Source organism: Cibotium barometz, chromosome 23 (genome assembly GCF_041138505.1).
Source record: "Cibotium barometz isolate CiBa-2024 chromosome 23, ASM4113850v1, whole genome shotgun sequence".
In the NCBI taxonomy this organism is placed as follows: Eukaryota; Viridiplantae; Streptophyta; class Polypodiopsida; order Cyatheales; family Cibotiaceae; genus Cibotium; species Cibotium barometz.
The window spans coordinates 48,490,482-48,511,103 of record NC_141068.1 but is presented as its reverse complement, the minus strand read 5'-3'; the positions used below and the strand labels follow the sequence as shown (position 1 = coordinate 48,511,103).

General features: G+C 46.9%; 2 protein-coding genes across 6 annotated transcripts in view; both read left to right on the top strand.

Moving 5' to 3' along the window:
* Positions 1-2,360: 2,360 nt before the first annotated feature.
* Positions 2,361-20,622, top strand: part of LOC147626034 (protein BREAST CANCER SUSCEPTIBILITY 2 homolog B-like) — a 41,823-nt gene continuing 23,561 nt past the window's right edge. For all 5 annotated transcript variants that reach the window (XR_015268758.1, XR_015268757.1, XR_015268755.1 and 2 more), the window contains exons 1-6: positions 2,361-2,827; positions 3,316-3,413; positions 3,593-3,749; positions 3,866-4,898; positions 4,983-5,148; positions 5,236-5,393. Coding sequence is in view for 1 of the 5 variants with exons in the window: in XM_086817598.1 (XP_086673724.1) it covers positions 2,656-2,827; positions 3,316-3,413; positions 3,593-3,749; positions 3,866-4,898; positions 4,983-5,148; positions 5,236-5,393 (1,784 nt within the window). In the remaining 4 variants the exon portion in view is untranslated. The remainder of the gene's footprint in view (positions 2,828-3,315; positions 3,414-3,592; positions 3,750-3,865; positions 4,899-4,982; positions 5,149-5,235; positions 5,394-20,622) is intronic.
* Positions 12,276-12,829, top strand: LOC147626036 (uncharacterized). The gene is made up of 2 exons (XM_086817599.1): positions 12,276-12,446; positions 12,545-12,829. Exons 1-2 carry the CDS (start codon positions 12,402-12,404, stop codon positions 12,827-12,829), a joined length of 330 nt encoding a protein of 109 aa, XP_086673725.1. The 5' UTR covers positions 12,276-12,401.

The following is a 20,622-nucleotide window of genomic DNA, read 5'->3' as shown; positions in this document are numbered from 1 at the left end:
CCCTTGCTCCACTAGAGCATGTTCCCATGCTCACATGCCTAGGGTGGGCTAACCTCCTAGTATATGCACACAACATACTTCCCCTCGCTTAAAACATTGCACTCTTGCAATGAAAAGAAGGAAACCTGCACTAAATGTTCTCAAATGACTCACAAGTCGAATCCTCATTTTCCCTGTCTTTCCACTTAATTTTAACCTCGGGGATTAAACAACTACGAAGTTTTCTTTCCCTGAATTCAAGTACCTTTTCAGGTTCATGTGTGGAACATAGGATAAATCTTCAGCTTCAACGAGTTCTTGAGGAGTAACTGTGTTATCCTTTCCTCCCAGCTTCTCTTTCAGTCTACTGACATGAAAGACTGGATGAACTCTGACATGTGGAGGTAGTTTTAGCTTATACGCAACCATGCCAATGCGACGTATAACTCAGGATGGACCACAATATCTAGGAGATAATTTTGAGCACTTTCATGTTGACAAAGTCTGAGAATCTTTAGGAACTTTCAAATAAACCAACGCTCCTAGCTCAAAAGACCGAGGTGAGCGTCTCGTGTATCAACATAAAACCGTGCTCTATCTTCAACACCTGAAAGAATCCTGAGCTTGGGTTAGCATTTTGTCAATATCACACAAGAAATCCCTCAATGCATTAAGCTCAATGTCCTTAAGACCGACATCAACAAGTGCCTTGGGTGGTTGATACCCATACATAAGCATGGACAGACTATAACCAGTAGCCGTATGCTTAGAATTGTTATAGGCAAATTCCATCATTGGAAGATATTTTTTCCAACTCGATGGTTTTCCAAAGACATATGCACAAAGCATATCCTCTACAATCTGATTCACACGCTCTGTTTGCCCCATCAGATTGCAGGTGATCATAGGAACTCATACTCAAAGTAGTTTCCAATTTCTTGAAAACTTCATGTAAAAAATGAGCCGTGAACTTAGAGTCCCGAATTGCTCACAATATCAGAAGGTAGACCATACAGTCTAAATAGTTACTCGACAAATTGGAGGCAACACTCGTGGTGGTGGCTGTTCTTGCTACAGTTGTGGTGGCTAGCTTGGCCAACTCGCCCGGGACTGCACATCAACTTCTTAGGCCAGAAGGTGATAACATTGTGGATCAATTGAGTGAGCATCGTGAGCATCTAGGAGGGATGAGTATATCGACATAGCCAAGCAGGTGGCCAAGGGGTTGCAGAGAGGTGGTTGTGAAGATTCAGTGAGTCCACAACCGCATCCACAACCGCATGGTACTCATCAAGAAGAAGAGGGTTCTACTCAGCAGACCTACACATGCGCGGTACCATTGCCTTCAATGAGGCTTGTTGGCTGAAAGATCGGTCTTAGTTCAATGGAGTTAAGTTGGATAGGGTGACTACTAGAGCCTTGTATGAAGAGATGAGCAAGAGTGAGGTTAATGTGCTATATTATTGCAACAAAATCTGGAGAGTAAGGTGGAACCTTAACACTTGGATGAAGAGATGGAAACTACTATGGGAGTTGGATGTTCTTGTGAAGGCTCAGACTTTTATGTGGAGGGTGTGTATGTGGGCTCTTTCCATTGGATACAAACTATTACAGAGCAACTTTACATCTGGAACTTGTCCTAGATGTAGAACAACAATTGAAGAGGGCAGACATGCCTTTTGGGGTTGCCCTGCTATTAGGGGGATTTGGGGTAGGATTGATAAATGGGTACTATCTTGCATATGGGTAAAAGGGACTTGGGGAGCTATTAATCTAGTATTTAGTCTTATTAGATATTGCTGCCTATGAGAGATTTGGAACTCCAAGAACTGGTTGGTGTTTCAAAAATAAGTCAGGGGCTAAATGTGATAGAGCTGATGTATAGATGCGTGCACCAATGTTGGTCTGTACATTATGTAAATAAAACGAATGATAATTCTTTTGCCGAGGTAGTTCATGCCTTACAAGCTGAGATAGGTTGAGTTGCTTCGTACATACTAGGGTAACCTAACAAATTTTGGCACGTGGCAAGGTTACACTGGGAAAGACCTGAAGACAAGGTATCCAAAGTTTGGACCTAAAACTAGAAGATGGTATTTGAAGGAGAAGCAGTAGGTTTATACATTTATGGGCCTGATTGAGAATCCTATTGGCATGAGACCTGATGTGAAGATATGGACTAAAGATGCCTATATGGAAGAGCAGACTCCCAAGGGTTACACTACTGACTCTTTGCTATACAATTGGGTTATTATATATGTTAGGAACATTCATCTTTTGTTTGGGAGGAGGACAGGTGGGACCAAATTTGTAACCTGCTTTTTAGTGATGGCTGTTCTTATCTTATAAATATAACTATGTTATGTTAAACAAAAAAATAAAAAAATAATATAGGCATGCATTCTTCTTTTCAGATATAAGAAGAAAATGTAGGCTTGAAACGTCTTCCCGCGCTTAGCAATTCACTGAAGCGTTTGGAATTCCTTTTTCTTGCTCCACGTGTTGGAGTGGAACTCAGCGTGTATGCAACGAAATGGATTCAACCTGTTTTAGCGCAGAGGAGAGTAAAAGCTAGGGTTTGAAGAGCACAAAGGTGGAGTATCGAGAGCAAAACGCTAGGGTTTTGAGACAGATGAAGAAGAGCATGTAGCAGTAGAAGAACAGGAAGAGGTCATCATGTCCGAGCAAGTCCCTGTCTGGCGTATCATCTATGACCAAGGTCCCAGTGAATGGACCCTTGTGTCGAATGGCCATCTCAACGCCACCACAGCATCGCCACAAGCCAAGAGCGATGCGTTTCGGATGTGGAGTGCTAGTGTCGAGTCCCTCATCCGAGAGGAGGTCACAGGTAAGTCTCTCCTTTACAATCTTAACCTGAAAAATACTCCTGCCATGGTTTATTTAGACACTCGTCCTGTGTTCATGTTGTCTGAGAAACCCCACATTTCATCTCTAGAAAATGTATCTCTATGCTCATTGCAAGCTTCATTGTAGCAAGTGCATCTCTGTATTGCAATCTAAGAGGGGGACACACACACCACGCACAAACACAAATACACAATAGCAAACAATTTAACTGGGTGAGACAAAAGCTAAGGGATTAATGTGCTTCAATGGAGGAGAAGCTCCTGCAAACAAGTTTGTTTGGTGTGGTCTCTTCAGTCCACGTCACTATGGCCTTGAAAAAGAAAATTTAAACTGTAGAATTGGTATCACAATGATACTGCTCGAAGAAAAATCTCTAATGCTTAACCTAAGCTCCTCTTCACCTGTATAATTTTTGATTTTTTCTTTTTGTTTGCTCGAATTATGACTAATGGTTTTGTGTAACTTCAGGCTCTGAACTGCCTCGGTCTCCTCCCCCAATTGATGGAACATTTGAGAGGAGGAAGTGTATTTCCTCTGCAAAAGAAAACTTGCAACCAAAGCTTGTGGTGAGTCTTGAATCTGTTTTTCTTATTTTCTTATGTTTTGACAGTCTTGAAGCTTCTACACACGCTAGCGTTTGGTTCACATAGTCAGCTCAGATGATTCAGGCTTGCTTTTCAGCATGTCCTACACACATGACAGTGCAGATGATGTTCCTCAATGCGTGACAGTGCATTTTTTGCAGGGTTTGAGATCGCAACCTGAGAACGACTCTGGAAGGGTTTTGAAAGGTCTCAGTCCACAGAAACGAGGGATCCTGACAGTGAACTCTGAACTTTGCAATGGCAGCACTGCTGCACTAAAACGTCGAAGACACTTTGAAGTGCCTTCTTCAAAACAAAGTATGGGTTGCTCAATTGTGCATGCACTTTATTTCATTCACTTAGCTGTGCATGCACTTTATTTCATCCCCTTAAATGGCGGCATTTTTAAAGTAACTTCCATCCCTTTTGTGCAGAGGATGTACGGCCTCTCTTTCAGACTGCATCAATGAAACCAATAGAAATTTCTTCCTCAGCAATGCAGAAGGCAAAGACTTTGTTAGGGTTTGATGATACTGGCTTGTTTAAAAATGATGAAAGAGAGTTAAGTGCTCCAAGTGATGGTGGCCTTTCAAATGCTGCCATTACAAGCAGAGGCCTCTCTGGTGGTCTAGCAAGACAGCACTTGGATGATGTAGTGGTAGGAAGTGTTCGACCGCACAGTGCAGGTGTGCCTGCATGCTTGTTTCAGACTGCCACGGGAAAGGCAGTTTCTATATCCAACTCGGGGATGAACCGAGCAATGGCTTTGTTTGTCGATAAAAAAAGCTCTGACTCAGATATGGGTCGAAACCAAGTTAGTAAAGGTGGGGTGGGTAATGCAACATTGGATTATGGTTTCTCAAGGTGCAGAGGCCCTGACCAAGCTCCAAGTTTAAGCATGTTCCAGACTGCTAGAGGGCAATCTGTTTCAGTGTCCAGCTCTGCAGTGAAGCAGGCAACAAAGCTTTTAGGACAGGAAAGTTTTTATTTCCCTGTAGAAGAACCTCCATCTTCTCCACCAATCAGGTTTATGACAGGAAAGGGACAATCTGTTTCAGTTTCCAGCAGTGCTATGAAGCGTGCGAGAGATCTTATTACAGGGGAGTTGGAGAATACAGTAATTTCAGCACCTGTGCACATGGTAGATGGAGGAGAACATGCTAGCCAAAGGCTGTTTGAGACAGCAGGGGGACATCTTATCAAGGTTTCAAATGGCTCTATACAGCGAGCCAAGGTGCTTCTAGGAGAGAGATCAATAAACACCAGCCTTGGCACGTGTAGATCGGCTTTTCAAAATCTAGACATAGATCGTTTCAAGGGGGTTAGTGCCCAAGAGTTTCCTCCTAGCAAAGACCTGAAAGAAATGCATACCTGTGCAATGCAAGAGGCAAGCCTTCCTACTCTAAATAAAAAAGGTCTTATGCCAAGAAAGTTTGTAACATCTTTCAAGGCTCCTCGACGACTGCAGTAAGTAGTTATGTGGTTGTTTCAGAGATCAATGCTGCTGTTGAGCAGGTTGAAAAATCCTGATTGGCTGCATTTCCTTTGTAGAATGGCAATGCCACCTGTAACAACCTCTAAATCCATGGAAGGTCCTATCCAGTTGTCTAAACACGACTTTTCTCAACTTGTGAAAATGTATCCTTTGCATCAAAAAGGAAAGCAGAGGAGCTCCCTCAAGAAATTTTTCAAGCAGCAGCCTCATCAAGATCAAGAAGTATGGATTTTTTTGTGCCGTATGCCATATCTACAGCATCTGCACTCACACAAATTTGTATGACTTGTGTTGTTTTTATTACTGCAGGTGGGACTTCTTGCAAGAGAAGTGCAAACTATGACTGCAGAAACTGCAAAGAATTACAAATTTAGCACCAGTGTACATGGCTTGGAATCGATTGGTTCAGATAAGTTCAGGCAGATGCTTCTTGAGGCTGGGGCCAATTCACAACTTGCCACAAAGGAGTAAGCTCCCAATGTTGTAACTCTTAGGGGTATTTAAATCGGACAAGTGAGTGACTACCCATTTTTAGTGAATCGTGTCTCCTGTCTGTATCTAGATTAAAATAGATGGAAGCAAAGAAGAGGGAGGAATAACTTTGTAAGGGTTGTATTTTTGCAATCCAAAGCCCCTCTTCTTTGTGAGAAAAGGTGTTCTCTTCTCCTTGATGGAGTGGAATTCTTGCTTCTGGGAAAAAAGCTAGCAGTGCCTGGTGCACCTCAAATTTGGCTATTGCAAATGGTCCAAATTTTGGTATTTTAAAATAGAGGCTGTGGAAATCTTGCTTGTTCACCATCTTCATTGCCAAACTAAGCATGACAACAAACACTTTTCGACATAGATTGGAGTGAAGCCATCTGCTACGAGCTAACAGAGACCTGCATTCTGACTTGCCCTGCATGGTGACGTGTTGTTTTTCTGCAGGTCTTATAGCCGGACATATTTTTATCTTTGCTGGTGGAAAATTTCTTTTTATACTTCTAGTATAAGCTCATGCTTGAGGTAGGGCAATGGAGGAATAGATCATGGACTCTCAGATTCATAAGTCTAGTTTGTCAGAATACGCAGTGGAGATGATGACCAAATCTGGGAACACAAGAGCAAAACGCAATGCAGAAAATCACAGCACAAGAGAGAGAGAGATAGAGGCGTGTAACTCTGCTCTATATACACAAAAGAATCCCGGAATTGGTACAATACTGACAAGGGGGCTGGGCCCATTTTATATGGCCCCCCAACAGCAGTCGGCCTGCTGTAGGGCAGCCGACAGGACACCCACGACCTGCAAACAGCAGTCGGCCAGCACAAAAGGTCCACGACCTGTCCAGTCCAGTCGGCCAGCTCCAAAATGAGAACATAAACATGCTGATGCAGTCGGCCAGCAACTGGGTCCTCCTGCCATCTCAGGGCTGCCTCCCAAGCCACAGAAAAATGGGAAAAAACAGGGGAAAAATACGGAGAGTGGGGAAAAATGAGAAAACACCTAATAAGGGTGGGCACACCCACAACAGAGGCCGTGGTGTATAAAAATAGACAGGAGATGAAATCGACCACAGGGAGCTGGGGTGCCGCCTGAGCAAATCCTGAGATAGCGACTTCGTGAAGAGGTCCACCGTACTGTCCTCCGTCGAACATAACTCTAGCAAGATGTCATCAGCAACGATCTGTTCACGAACAAAGTGCCTCGAGATGACCATGGGTTCCTCCAGTGGAAGCCCAAACCTGCAATGCAACCTTTGCATCCTCACCACCTCACAAGCAGCATCACAAGCAGCCCGGTACTCTGCCTCTGTTGTTGACAAGGCAAACGACGATTGCCTCGTATTGCTCCAAAAAACTGCTCCTGGGCATGAAGTAGATCTCTTGGTGTCCAGATCTCCTTCCCAAACTGAGTCACTCCAACCTTGGAGTCGGACTCCAATCAATCCCCCTCCTGTGTACAAGAGTCCATGATCCTTCGCATGCTGCAGAAACCACTGGAAATGCAATCCTGCCTCCCAAAGAGTCATCCGCAACCATGAGCTCAACTGCCTCATCAAGAAGCTCCCGTCCAATCTGGTGTCCATCAACCAGATCAATGAACCATTCTGCTTCTGAGTCAAAGAGGTATCACACCTGTTATGGTGCAAAAACAAGTCCTGGAAACCTGCAGAAGACCACGCAAGGCCTTCGGAAACCTATCAACTACCCCCTCTGAATCTGGAACACAAAGCTTGGAGTATGCACCTCCTTCTGCAAGTAATCAACTGCCACCTGCTTGGCTTTCCGAGAGGTCCCCGTGGAAAGAACATCCTCATCTACAGGAGATTCTTTGTCCTGAATACTACGAGACATCAGAGCATAAGTTACCTGTTTAGTTTCCTCTGATTGATGAACTTGTTGCTTTGTCCTGGAGAGCAACAAAATGCTCATCAAACTCCACCCGTACGGCAGTCTTGCAAACCTGATGCGCTGACAACAGATGAAAACCAAGTGACGGAACATACAACACCTGGGAGGAATGCTTCCCCCCTCTGCCATCGGGAACTATCTCCATCCTGCCCTCACTGTGAACTGGGATAGTGGATGTATCCCCAGTAAGAATGTGACCAGAATACTTGCAGAGATCTTGTAAATTTGAACGGGAAGGAGTCATGTGCCTGGAAGCACCATTGTATAGAATCCACTCTCGAGAGTATCCGTTGTGGAGAATCCTCCAATCTCCTCCCTGCCTGAAGAAAATGAAACATCGGTGTCCATCACCTCCAGGTGCACAAAAGCCGGAGTCTTCATGATTGCTACTGAGAAATCTTCACCCTTCTCAGTCTTCCGCTTGGGACATTGCCTCCAATACTGGCCGTTCTCGCCACTATCATTACAGGTCCTCTCTGCCTTTAGTTTCTCGCGGTCAATAACGGACTTCTTCTCAGAAGACTTCTTAGTTGAAGCCTTCCCTTTGCCCGTGTTACGGCCTTTCGACCGTTGGCCAGTTTAGGCCTCCGAACCTCCACCCTGAGGAGGGTTCGTGAATCGTTCCTCCTGGTCCAAGACCATGGGCACAAGCTCCTTCCACGTGATGGTGCTGAGCCTGCCACTGGTAATCAAAGACGAGTAAAATGCTGAGTACTGAGAGGGCAAATGTGACAGCAACGTTATGGCCATGCCCTCTGATGATATCTCCTTCCCAGCCTGAAGAACCTCCTGTTGAAGAGCCTGCAGCTTGTTAATATGCTCCCGCATCGTCGACGACTTTGCAGGGCTCATAACCTGCATCTGTACTTCCAAGAAAATCCTCTTCATGGGCGATACCCTGTTGTAAAGAGAAGCCAAATGCTGCCATATACCTCTGGCCAGCGTCATATGCTTTACATGATTGATTACCTGCAGTGTGCAGTTGAGAAAGATAAACGAACGGACCGTGGTGTTGACACGATCCCACGTCTGTGTGTGAGTGTGATATGTAGCGGAAGTCTTTGTATTGGAAGATCCTGTCACACAAATGCTCACACCGTCTTCTATATCCTGAGTTTCGTGAGTTTAGCAATCCACTTTAATACTTCAAACTTTAAAGAGATATGAGAGAGAGATATGAGAACTGTACACCAGATTGGGTCTCGAATTACCCACTGAAGGGCCCCCTATCCCGATAATAAGATAGTATTTGCTTTATTTCTTTAGAGAGAATGACTGTGGACTGTAGATAAGCCAAACGCAAGATCTCGGAGGATTGGAGATCGGCTCAACTGTACACGGCTGTAGAAACACCTCGATGACCTGATCTCGAGCCTATGCACTCTTCCCAAGGGCATGAGGAAGGGCTGCACACCTGAGGCTGAGAAAAGGAGATGGTGGACTGTTCTAAGCTATGTTAGAATGCTGTAAATGCTTATGAATGCTGTGTTACCTTCACCAGATGACTGTTGCATGTATGGATGATGCACCGAAGGCGGGGTACTGCTGTAGAACTGATGCAAGACTGAAAACGCAGGCTGTAGGACTGAAACGCAGGGCTGTGCTGCTGCTGGACAGAAACGCAGATGTGTAAGGCTGCTGCTGGACAGAAACGCAGATGTGTAAGGCTGCAGATCTGTAAACGCAGGCTAACTGTAGGCAGCTGGTTCACATGCAGAAAATGCAGGTCTTCTTGCTGATTCAGGGGCTGATCTGATGCGCTTATGGCTGTAGGGCTGCTGAAGATGCATGCGTTGGAGAACCAAGGTAGGCTGAAGCAAACTCAAGCACTCCAAGGGCTGGATGAGACTAGTCTAGTGTTGAAGGCAAGGGAACTCCTAGGGCTGAGGAGGAAAGCTCTTAGCACACTGAAGACTGAATGAGAAACTAAGCCCTATGCAAGCCTATTTATACTAACTAGAGGTTCGTCAAGTTGGCTGGTCATTTAATAAAGTTTATATTTATAAATGACAATAAATGCTAAATAAATACTATAAAATATGGAAAAAATACCAGATAAATCCTAGTAAATTCCCTAAGGCTTCTGGGATGTTCTAAATGATGCACAGGCATATGAATGCATATTATGCAGGATGCAAAGTGCTTTCTGATGCAAACCCTAAGGCTTCTACTGACTCTACATGCATGAATGATTCTTTTTTTCGTGAAATGGTGTTTTATATTATATGTAAAATGTACATCAGCCACATGGCTCACACAGAACCTATGGCCCCAAAAAAACCCCCACAAAAGATCCTCTAAAGGATCATGACCATGCAAACCTGTACACTAATAAGAAAGCCTCCTAGCCAAATAAGCATCCCAGATAAAAGCATCAAAGATGAGCCAGCCGAGCCGCCGTAGACCATAACGAAATAACATCTGCATCCAGTAGCTGAGCTGAGAGAGGAGAAGAAAACTGCCAAAGCAACAAACTGCGGATACGTAGAATGTGCCCATGTATTCTAGACAAGGAATCAAAGATGAACCCATTCCGTGTAGTCCAAATATGCCAAAGTCCTGTCCATCTAAGGAAATGGAATATCACAAGGTGACTGTCCGAAGCAAGGTTGTTGCCGTACGTACGTATGGATCCGTATAGTACGGTACAGTCGTACGGTACGGTACCGTACTGTACGGATCCGTACGGAAACATTTAAAAAAATAAAAAATGTGTGGCGTGTGGCGAGGCGCGTGTGTGGCGATCATGTGATTGTAGATAAGCGACCAAAATTTGGGCATTTTGTGTGTACTTGCAAAATCGTGTCCCCCGTGTGTACCTGCAAAACTTTGCAGAGTAAATTTCTTCGCTCTCTCCCCCGCCCAGACTTCATCATGCCGCGCAAGACTAACCCGAACTGGGCAATCCACACCAATGTCCTGAGGGTTGTTAACACCCCTTCTCAGCAAGGGTTAGGTACTCGGCTATGGGCATGCAAGTATTGCGGGGAGCAGTACACTAGCACCATAACTCGCGTCATCAAGCACATGACAAGTATCGGGTGCACCAATCAATGTGGTCCATGTGATAAAATACCACAAGCTGTGAGGGACCAATTGATTGCGGAGAATTGTCTTGCAATGGGTGGTGCAAGCAGTGTTAGAGGTGGTGAAAGTACGCAAGATGCTCTCCATGATGCTTTTATTGGAGATGTTACAAGTTCAGGTACACTAGATGAGGGTGAAAGTCTTTCGGCTTCAGTCCAATCCACCACAGGCAGGAAGAGGGCACGTATTGCTGATGATGAGGACCTCCTGCCACAAGATGCGAGAGGTACAGGGGAGGCATCAAAGCAATCCACTCTGCGTTCTTGTATCTCATCACAAGCTTGGGTAAAGGAGCGGCAAAGGGTGGCAAAAATGGAGATTTGTCGTACTCTTATTGAGTGTAATATATCCTTCAATGTGTTAAGGACAGACCAATGGAAAAGAATGGTGAAAGCAATTGCGCAGGTAGGGCCTACTGAGACGTGGACATATCTTGAGTATATGAAGATGCGTACATCCATGTTGGATGAGCAGAAGGCCTTGATAGACAAGGCGCTCACTCTTGTGAAAGCAGGTTCGCAGGAGTTTGGATGCACTATTATTTCAGATGGGTGGGTAGACATTCGCAAGAGGCACATAATCAATATCCTTGTGTCATCTTGCTTGGGCACCTATTTCTTGCGTGCCGTGCATGCAGGGAGAGCAAGAGACAGGATCACAGGGGAGTTCATTTATGGCCACATTCGACAGGCTATCCTTGAGGTTGGGGAGGACAATGTTGTGCAGGTGGTGACCGACAACGCCTCTAACTGCAAGGCAATGAGTCAAATGGTCGAGACAGAGTTTCCACATATAGTGTGGACTCCATGTGCTGCCCATTGTCTTGATTTACTTATGGAAGACATTGGGAAGCTTGTTTGGGTGCAGCCCATTGTTGCAGATGCTGTAAAGATCACCACCTTCTTCCGCAAGAAGCATCAGGCTCTTGCCATCTTTCGGAGCCATAGCCCTTTGGATATGGTGAGACCCTCCAAGACCAGGTTTGCCTACATATTCTTGGTCTTGGATAGGCTCTACAGGATAAGAGATTCACTATCATCAACAGTTGTGGATCCAAGGTGGCGACAGATGCATCATTCAGAGGATGAGCGTACAAAGTACTTGCAGAGGCGGATCCTGGATGATGATTTTTGGCAGCAAGTTCATAGCCTTTCAGTTGCACTTAAGCCGGTGTATGTCCTTCTCCGACTTACAGACATGGAGGGCTCAACTTTGGCACTGGTCTTTCATTTGTTTATGCAAATGAAAGACCATGTTGCTCAGTGCTCCATGATGACTGCTCAACGGTAAGCAATAGTTCTAATTTCTTCCTCTTTCTTTGATTTTTATGACTTCTCGATTCTCGATTCTCATGACATGTCAGGACTGACATGTGTACACTTAGCACTATAACCTAAGACATGTATTTTCAATCTCTCATTTTCAGCCGAGGTGAGATCTTGGACATTGTAGACAAACGATGGACATTCATGAGCCGTCCCATCCATGCGATGGCTGCCATGCTCCATCCTCTCTACAGGTCGCCAGAGCTATGGAATAATACTGCTTTGAGCATGAAGCAATCGGAGTATGTTGGAAGGATGTTCTCAGAGGAGGAGCAACTTCAGATCGATAGAGAGTTCACCACTTACATGAGTGGTATTGGTGCTTCATTTGCGAGACTTGTGTCATTGAGGAAGGAAGCCATGAAATTCCCTTTGACATGGTGGCACTCTTATGGAAGGGTTGGTCTTCTAAACCTTTCACGAGTTGCTCTTCGTGTTCTATCTCAGGTAACTTGTAATTAATCTCTAAAGTATAGTCTTCGGAAGTGAAGCTTGATGTTTTAGCATTAAAAGATTTACAAATTTGCTCGCATTGCACTCATTTTTGCACAGGATTGCTCGGCTGGAGCATGTGAGCGGAACTGGAGCTCATACTCTCTTATACACACTAAGATTCGGAATCGCCTTAGTACTTCTCAATTAGAGAAGTTGGTGTATTGCAGAGCTAACATGAGGCTCGTGCGAAGCTACCATGCTTTGGGGTCACCGAAGCAGGTATAAATTTGAATTTGGACTCAAGAAGAACTTAGAAGTAGAATTTTTTTTCTAGTTCAATGAATATCCAATATGCAATTTGTGGCATGTTTAAACAGGTTGATCCAACACTACTCAAATTGGTAGATGAACCCAGCCTGGAGCTTGTGGATCGGCAGATTAGAGATGAGCAAGATGAGATTTTGAGAGCTTTACATAGAGAGCTTGAGAGCGTGGATCGTTGTGTGACCCGCTCACGTGCACGATCTCTCAGCATTCCTCTACGCCAGGCAGCTCCAGATCCAGGCTCTGCGAGACGAGAGAGCATTCGCAGGGAAAAGCTTTCAGTTCGTCGCACCCAGCAGAGGCGTGCAAATGAGGCTGTCGAACTCATTCACACTTAGATTCTCGAGGCACATGACGAGGATGCATTGGAGCTTGTTACTGCTGAGCCAGAGTTTGATGAAGAGGGCAATGGTATCAATGATGGAGGCATGCTCTCTTCAGAAGACTCATCATCTTCATCTGATGATGAGATTTGAGACTCTTGCGTCTAGACTCTAGAGTCTAGACAACTGTAGTGTTTCATTGTTTTGCTTTTTGCACTTGTGGGCCAGGACATGTGCTGTAGACATGATATTTGTACTCTCTTTTATCATCTATGACTTTCATGGTTCTTGCTTATATCACTATGACTGTTAACATGAGGTATTGTGTAATGGGCTTGGTAACTGATAATTGATTTAAACTTTAAGTAATGAGGTTCAGTCTTTATTTTAAGTATTTTGGTTGCTATGTCTACAAAATATTCAGGTTTCTAGGACTGTTTATAAATGGTACGTACTGTTTACGCACCTTAAAATTTGTTCCGTACAGAAGTACGTTCTGTATGTACTGATAGCGTGCCGTACACTACGTATCTTTCCACCTTGGTCCGAAGTAATGACTTGAGGACAAATCCCAAATATTCACTGCATGAATGATTCTCTCCAAGTGGGTTAAGGGACTTGATTGACTGACTGACTCGCTAAGGTTGAGGAATGACCTACGTAGCTCGTGCCTGTATCCTGGACAGAGGATGTACAATGGGGTCACGGCATACGACAATTATCATCCTACTGGGTTCTAATACTGCACAACTGCTGCACTGCTGATGATGAGCCATCTTGTCACCATGCACTGAGTGCAGAGTGCATGTGACATTCCCTCCTGATTAGCTTGGCGGTAGGTTCATGGCTTCCAAGTAGTCCGCCAACAACTAGGGGTACTCGTGGGAGAACTCCTTGTCGAGCCATACGGCTTCGTGAGTGCCTCGATCTCGGAATTTCGTATAGAACTGACGTATCCGTCGACCGGAACCATGCTTCCATCGATGAAGAAGGATCTGCTCAGGCTCAATAACTTCTGCTTCGTCTACCACGTCTGGCTGCTGTTCATCTGAAACATCAAACACTTAGAGAATGGCGCGATGATCTTCTCTTTCTCTTTGAGTGTAGCCCTCAAGACAGAGTGGCCGCTACCATTCAGGATCAGGGAGTTGAGCTATCGCATCATCTGCAGGATCTCAGGATCACCGATGTTCTTACTCACCTATGGCCTTTGGCCAAGATGGAGCTTGGTGGATCAGCCCATAGAGACCAGGGAGAGGAGATGGTGACCTCCGGCTTGGAGGTGCTGCTTTTTGTGTTCATGCATACCTCTCTTGGAGTACCTCTCCCCCCTTCTTACGGATACCTCCATTGTGATTGATGGAGCACGGAGTATGCATACTCTCGCGCTCAGGCAGAGTGGCAATACATGGAGGGCAGGATCCACGCCCACTTGGCGCGACTCCGCTCCAGGACAGATTGTGACTGTTCCCCGTTTAAGCCCGTGCCCAAGACTCTTCGAGTGGAGGGTAGTTCCGGTAGTTCCGTCTCACACAGAGATTGATACGAGGATTGTCTCATGGAACATTTAGGGCTTAGGGGGGCCTCAGTGCATTCAGAGACGAGGCGTCCTTAGGGGAGAGCTACACCGAGCTATGGTGGGGGGATCTATTGACATTCTTTCCTCCATGAGTATCATCTTACTGAGGGGTGTACCCGCCATTGCGGGAAGACTCTACCAGGAAGTCATACTTTTTGGTCTCCATCCTTCGGCCTGGGCTTCATTCTGGACTCAGGCCGGTGACAAAGTTACTGGAGACTTCTTTGAGATAGCTGGCCCACATAGGAGGAGAGACTATTCGTAGGCTACGTGGCCAGGATGGAGCTATTGTTTTTGATCCCCCACAGGTGAGAGCTGTCAGAATACGCAGCGGAGATGATGACGAGATCTGGGAACACAAGAGCAAAAACGCATCCAGAAAAACTGCACAAGAGAGAGAGAGAAGTAGGCGTGTAACTCTGCTCTGATATACACAAGAAGATCCCGAATATGATACACGTGTGGTATGGGGGCTGGGAGCCTATTTATATGCCCCCACATGTGCAGTCGGCTGCCTACAGCAGGCCGATTGGCCCTGAGAACTCCACGACGAGACACATCTTCAGTCGGCCAGATCAACAACAGTCGGCCACCTCCCAGATGCAGTCGTGGACCAGTTCAGCAGTCGGCCAGCACATGGGCTGCCTCCCAAGCCACAGAAAAATGGGAAAAAATATAGGGAAAAATACGAAGAGTGGGGAAAAATGATAAAACACCTCATAAGGGCGGGCACACCCACAACAAAGGCCCTGGTGTATAAATCTAGACAGGAGATGACTTCTAACACCCCCTCTCAGCTCCTGGCTGTGTAACCAACCATTGGGAGCTGGGGTGCCGCCTGAGCAAATCCTGAGATAGTGACTTCGTGAAGAGGTCCACCGTATTGTCCTCTGTTGAACAGAACTCTAGCAAGATGTCATCAGTAACGATCTGTTCACGAACAAAGTGCCTCTGGATGACCATGGGTTCCTCCAGTGGAAGCCCAAACCTGCTATGTAAACCTCTGCATCTTCACCACCTCACAAACAGCATCACAAATAGCCCGGTACTCTGCCTCTGTTCTCAACAAGGCAAAAGATGATTGTCTCTAACTGCTCCTGGGCCTGAAGTAGATCCCCTCGTGTCCGGATCTCCTCCCCAAACCGAGTCACTCCAACCGTGGAGTCGGACTCCATCCAGCAATCCCCCTCCTGTGTAAAAGAGTCCATGATCCTTCGCATGCCGCAGAAACCACAGGAAACGCAATCTTGCCTCCCATAGACACATTTGCAACCATGAGCTCAACTGCCTCATCAGGAAGCTCCCGTCCAATCTGGTGTCCATCAACCAGATCAATGAACCATTTTGCTTCTGAGTCAAAGAGGCATCACATTGCTCACAAGGATCAACACCTGTTACGGTGCACAAACAAGTCCTGGAAACCTCCTGAAGACCACGCAAGGCCTTCTGAAACCTGTCAACCCCCTTTGAATCCGGAACCACAAAGCTTGGAGAAACCACCTCCTTCTGCAAGTAAGCACCTTCCACCTGCCTGGCTTTCTAAAAGGTCCCCGTGGAAAGAACATCCTCATCTACTGGAGGTTCTTTGTCCCGAACACGATGAGACATCAGAGAATAAGTTACCTGTTCAGTTTCCTCTGACTGACGAACACAAGAACCACCAACATCAGTACTGGAAAGTTCTTGCCAACTGCTGCCATCTACTGGTAAGCTATCCACCATCTGGTCTCGGAAAGCCTGTACCTGCAGCGTATCCACACTTGAGTGGCCATTGCCAGTCTGCCACTCATCACAACCTTGAGGACCTGGGAGAGAGAGTGCTGAAAGCTTGTAAACTCCATTCTCCACTCCACCTTCCCAAACCACTTGGCCTGTTGCTTTGTCTCGGGAGAGCAACAAAATGCTCATCAAACTCCACCCGTACGCCAGTCTTGCAAACCTGATGCACTGACAACAGATGAAAACCAAGTGTCGGAACATACAACACCTAGGAGGAATGCTTCCCCCCTCTGCCATCGGGAACTATCTCCATCTTGCTCTCACTGTGAACTGGGATAGTGGACGTATCCCCAGTAAGAATATGACCAGAAAGCTTGCAGAGATCCTGTAAACCGGAACGGGAAGGAGTCATGTGCCTGGAAGCACCACTATCGAGAATCCACTCCCGAGTATCCGTTGCGGAGAGTCCTTCAATCTCCTCCCTGCCTGAAGAAAATGAAACATCGGTGTCCATCACCTCCAGGTGCACAAAAGCCGGAGTCTTCATGATTGTTGCTGAGGAATCTTCACCCTTCTTGGTCTTCCGCTTGGGACACTGCCTCCAATAGTGGCCTTTCTCGTCACAATCATTACAGGTCCTCTCTGCCTTCAGTTTCTCACGGCGGTCAGCGTCGGACTTCTTCTCAGAAGACTTCTCCGATGAAGCCTTCCCTTTGCCCGAGTTACGGCCTTTCGACCGTTGGCCAGTTAAGGCCTCCGAACCTCCACCCTGAGGAGGGTTCGTGAATCGTTCCTCCTGGTCTAGGACCATGGGCACAAGCTCCTCCCACGTGATGGTGCTGAGCCTGCCACTGGTAATCAAAGAAGAGTAAAATGCTGAGTACGAAGAGGGCAAGTGCGACAACAACGTTATGGCCATGTCCTCTGACGATATCTCCTTCCCAGCTTGAAGAACTTCATGCTGAAGAGCCTGCAACTTGTTAATATGCTCCCGCATCGTCGACGACTTTGCAGGGTTCATAACCCGCATCTGTACTTCCAAGGAGATCCTCTTCATGGGCGATACCCTGTTGTAAAGTGAGGCCAAATGCTACCATATACCTCTGGCCAGCGTCATATGCTTTACATGATTGATTACCTGTGGTGTGCAGTTGAGGAAAATAAACGAACGGACCCTGGTGTTAACACGATCCCACATCTGTGTCTGGGCCTCCCGGTCCTTTCGGGTTGACGGTAACTCCCCTTCCTCTACTTCCGGCCGTGGAACTCCAACAACGACGAAATCAGCGAGGTCGTAAGACTCTAGAACAGATTCCATCATAACCTTCCATATGCCGTAGTTGCTCCCGTCCAACTGACGGTCCACCGGGAACGTGGGGAGTGTCGGGATCTTCACATGTCTCTCGGCCATCTGTAACAGATCTGCCATTGCGGGGATGTACTCTGAAAAGGGTGGGTGGGTGGGAACAAAGAAGAACTGATACCTGCAAGTGGTTGTCCAGCAAATCAGCCCGCCTTCCTCTTGCTTCTCCTCTTCCCGAACAGTCCAAAACAGTCCACCAATCAGCCACAAAACAGTCCCCCTCTTGCTCACACAAATCCCAAGACCTATCTAGAGCCTAGGGCTTTGATACCATGTCAGAGTACGCAGCGGAGATGATGACCAGATCTGGGAACACGAGAGCAAAAACGCATACAGAAAAACAGCACAAGAGAGAGAGAGAAGTAGGCGTGTAACTCTGCTTTGATATACACAAGAAGATCCCGAATATGATACACGTGTGGGGGCTGGGGGCCTATTTATATGCCCCCACATGTGCAATCGGCTGCCTATAGCAGGCCGACTGGTCCTGAGAACTCCACGACCAGACACATCTTTAGTCGGCCAGATCAATAGCAGTCGGCCACCTCCCAGATGCAGTCGTGGACGAGTTCAGCAGTCGGCCAGCACATGGGCTTCCTCCCAAGCCACAGAAAAATGGAAAAAAATAGGGAAAAATACGGAGAGTGGGGAAAAATGATAAAACAGCTCATAAGGGCGGGCACACCCACAACAAAGGCCCTGGTGTATAAATCTAGACAGGAGATGACTTCTAACAAGAGCCATCGCCACGGATTTCTTCACTCTTCTCACTGGTGCCCCATTATCCCCCCAGGTGATGGATGCACGCGAGAGAGTCTGGAGGCACACGAGAGAGGTGGCTCCCCCCTCCCTTCGATCTTTCTTATACCCCTTCGATCTTTCTTATTGACCCCTTTCATTGCAGAGGAGCTGGCGGAGGCGGTGAAGGCATTACCTAGGGGGCAAATGCTTGGGGGCGGATGGGCTTCTTGTTTCTTTCTTTCTTCGCCATTGTGACCTCATGGAAGGTGGCCTTCCCGTTGTCTTCAATGAGATTATGCTCACAGATGCCATGCCAGAGAGGCTCACAGAGGGCTTGATACATTTGATTCCCAAGGAGGGCGGTGATAGATTGGAGATCCGGCAGTGGAGACCCATCACCCTTCTAGGGACGGCCTACAAGATTTTTGCCAAGGCCATCAACAGGCGACTTCAGCCTTCCCTCCGTGACTTGACTCATGACACTCAGATTGGTTTTGTTCAGGATCAGAGTATTTTGGACATCATCTTTACCTTTTGGGAGGCGATAGCTTTGGCCAGGATGCGGCAGCAAGACCTCATTGTGCTACTCCTAGACTTTGAGAAAGCTTATGACAAGGTGGATTGGAGCTTTTTGGAGGGCACTATGAGCCGGATGGGATTCCCCATGGAGTGGATTCTGTTAGAAGTCATCTCCTGTCTATTTTTATACACTAGGGCCTTTGTTGTGGGTGTGCCTGCCCTTACGAGGTGTTCTCTCATTTTTCCCCACTCTCCGTATTTTTCTCCATTTTTTCCCTATTTTTCTGTGGCATGGGAGGCAGTCTAGTAGTAGCAGGAGGACCTTGAACCTGGCCGACTTCATCTGTGGAGATTTTGGAAGTGGCCGACTGCATCTGTGGAGATTTTGGAAGTGGCCGACCCACTCTGCTGCTGGCCGATTGTGATTTTTCAGTCGTGGAAGTTTTTGTGTCCCACGACTACATGAGTCGTGGGACTTCTCTGATGCTGGCTGACCCACTCTATTGCTGGCCGACTGTGATTTTTCAGTCGTGGAGGTTTGTGTGTCCAGTTGGCTGCCCTACAGCAGGCCGACTGCTGATGGGGGACCATATAAAAAGGCCCCCAGCCCCTTGTCATTTTTTGTATCATTCCTCGGGATCTTCTTGTGTATATAGAGCAGAGTTACACGCCTCTCTCTCTCTCTCTCTCTCTCTCTCTCTCTCGTGTGTGATTTTCTGCACTGCGTTTTGCTCGTGTTCCCAGATCTGGTCATCATCTCCGCTGCGTATTCTAACATGGTATCAGAGCCTAGGCTCTAGATAGTTCTTGGGATTTGTGTGAGCAAGAGGGGGACTGCTGTGTTGCTGATTGGTGGACCGTACGGGACTATTCGGGAAACCCACCCACCCTTTTCAGAGTACATCCCCGCAATGGCAGATCTGTTTGAGATGGCCGAGAGGCATGTGAAGATCCCGACACTCCCCACGTTCCCACTGGACCGTCAGTTGGACGGGAACAACTACGGCATATGGAAGGTTATGATGGAATCTGTTCTGGAGTCTTAGGACCTCGCAGATTTCGTCGTTGTTGGGGTTCCACGGCCGGAAGTAGAGGAAGGGGAGTTACCGTCGATCCGAAAGGACCGGGAGGCTCAGACACAGATGTGGGATCGTGTCAATGCCAAGGTCCGTTCGTTTATCTTTCTCAAATGCACACCACAGGTAATCAATCATGTAAAGCATATGACGCTGGCCAGAGGTATATGGCAGCATTTGGCTTCTCTTTACAACAGGGTATCGCCCATGAAGAGGATTTCCTTGGAAGTACAGATGCGGGTTATGAGCCCTGCAAAGTCGTCGACGATGCGGGAGCATATTAACAAGCTGCAGGCTCTTCAGCCTGAAGTTCTTCAGGCTGGGAAGGAGATATCGTCAGAGGACATGGCCATAACGTTGCTGTCACACTTGCCCTCTCAGTACTCAGCATTTTACTCGTCGTTGATTACCAGTGGTAGGCTCAGCACTATCACGTGGGAGGAGCTTGTGCCCATGGTCTTGGACCAGGAGGAACAATTCACGAACCCTCCTCAGGGTGGAGGTTCGGAGGCCTTAACTGGCCAACGGTCGAAAGGCCGTAACACGGGCAAAGGGAAGGCTTCGTCGGAGAAGTCTTCTGAGAAGAAGTCCGTTTCTGACCGCGAGAAACTAAAGGTAGAGAGGACCTGTAATGATTGTGGCGAGAAAGGCCACTATTGGAGGCAGTGTCCCAAGCGGAAGACCGAGAAGGGTGAAGATTCCTCGGCAGCAATCATGAAGACTCCGGCTTTTGTGCACCTGGAGGTGGTGGACACCGCTGTTTCATTTTCTTCAGGCAGGGAGGAGATTGGAGGATTCTCCGCAACGGATA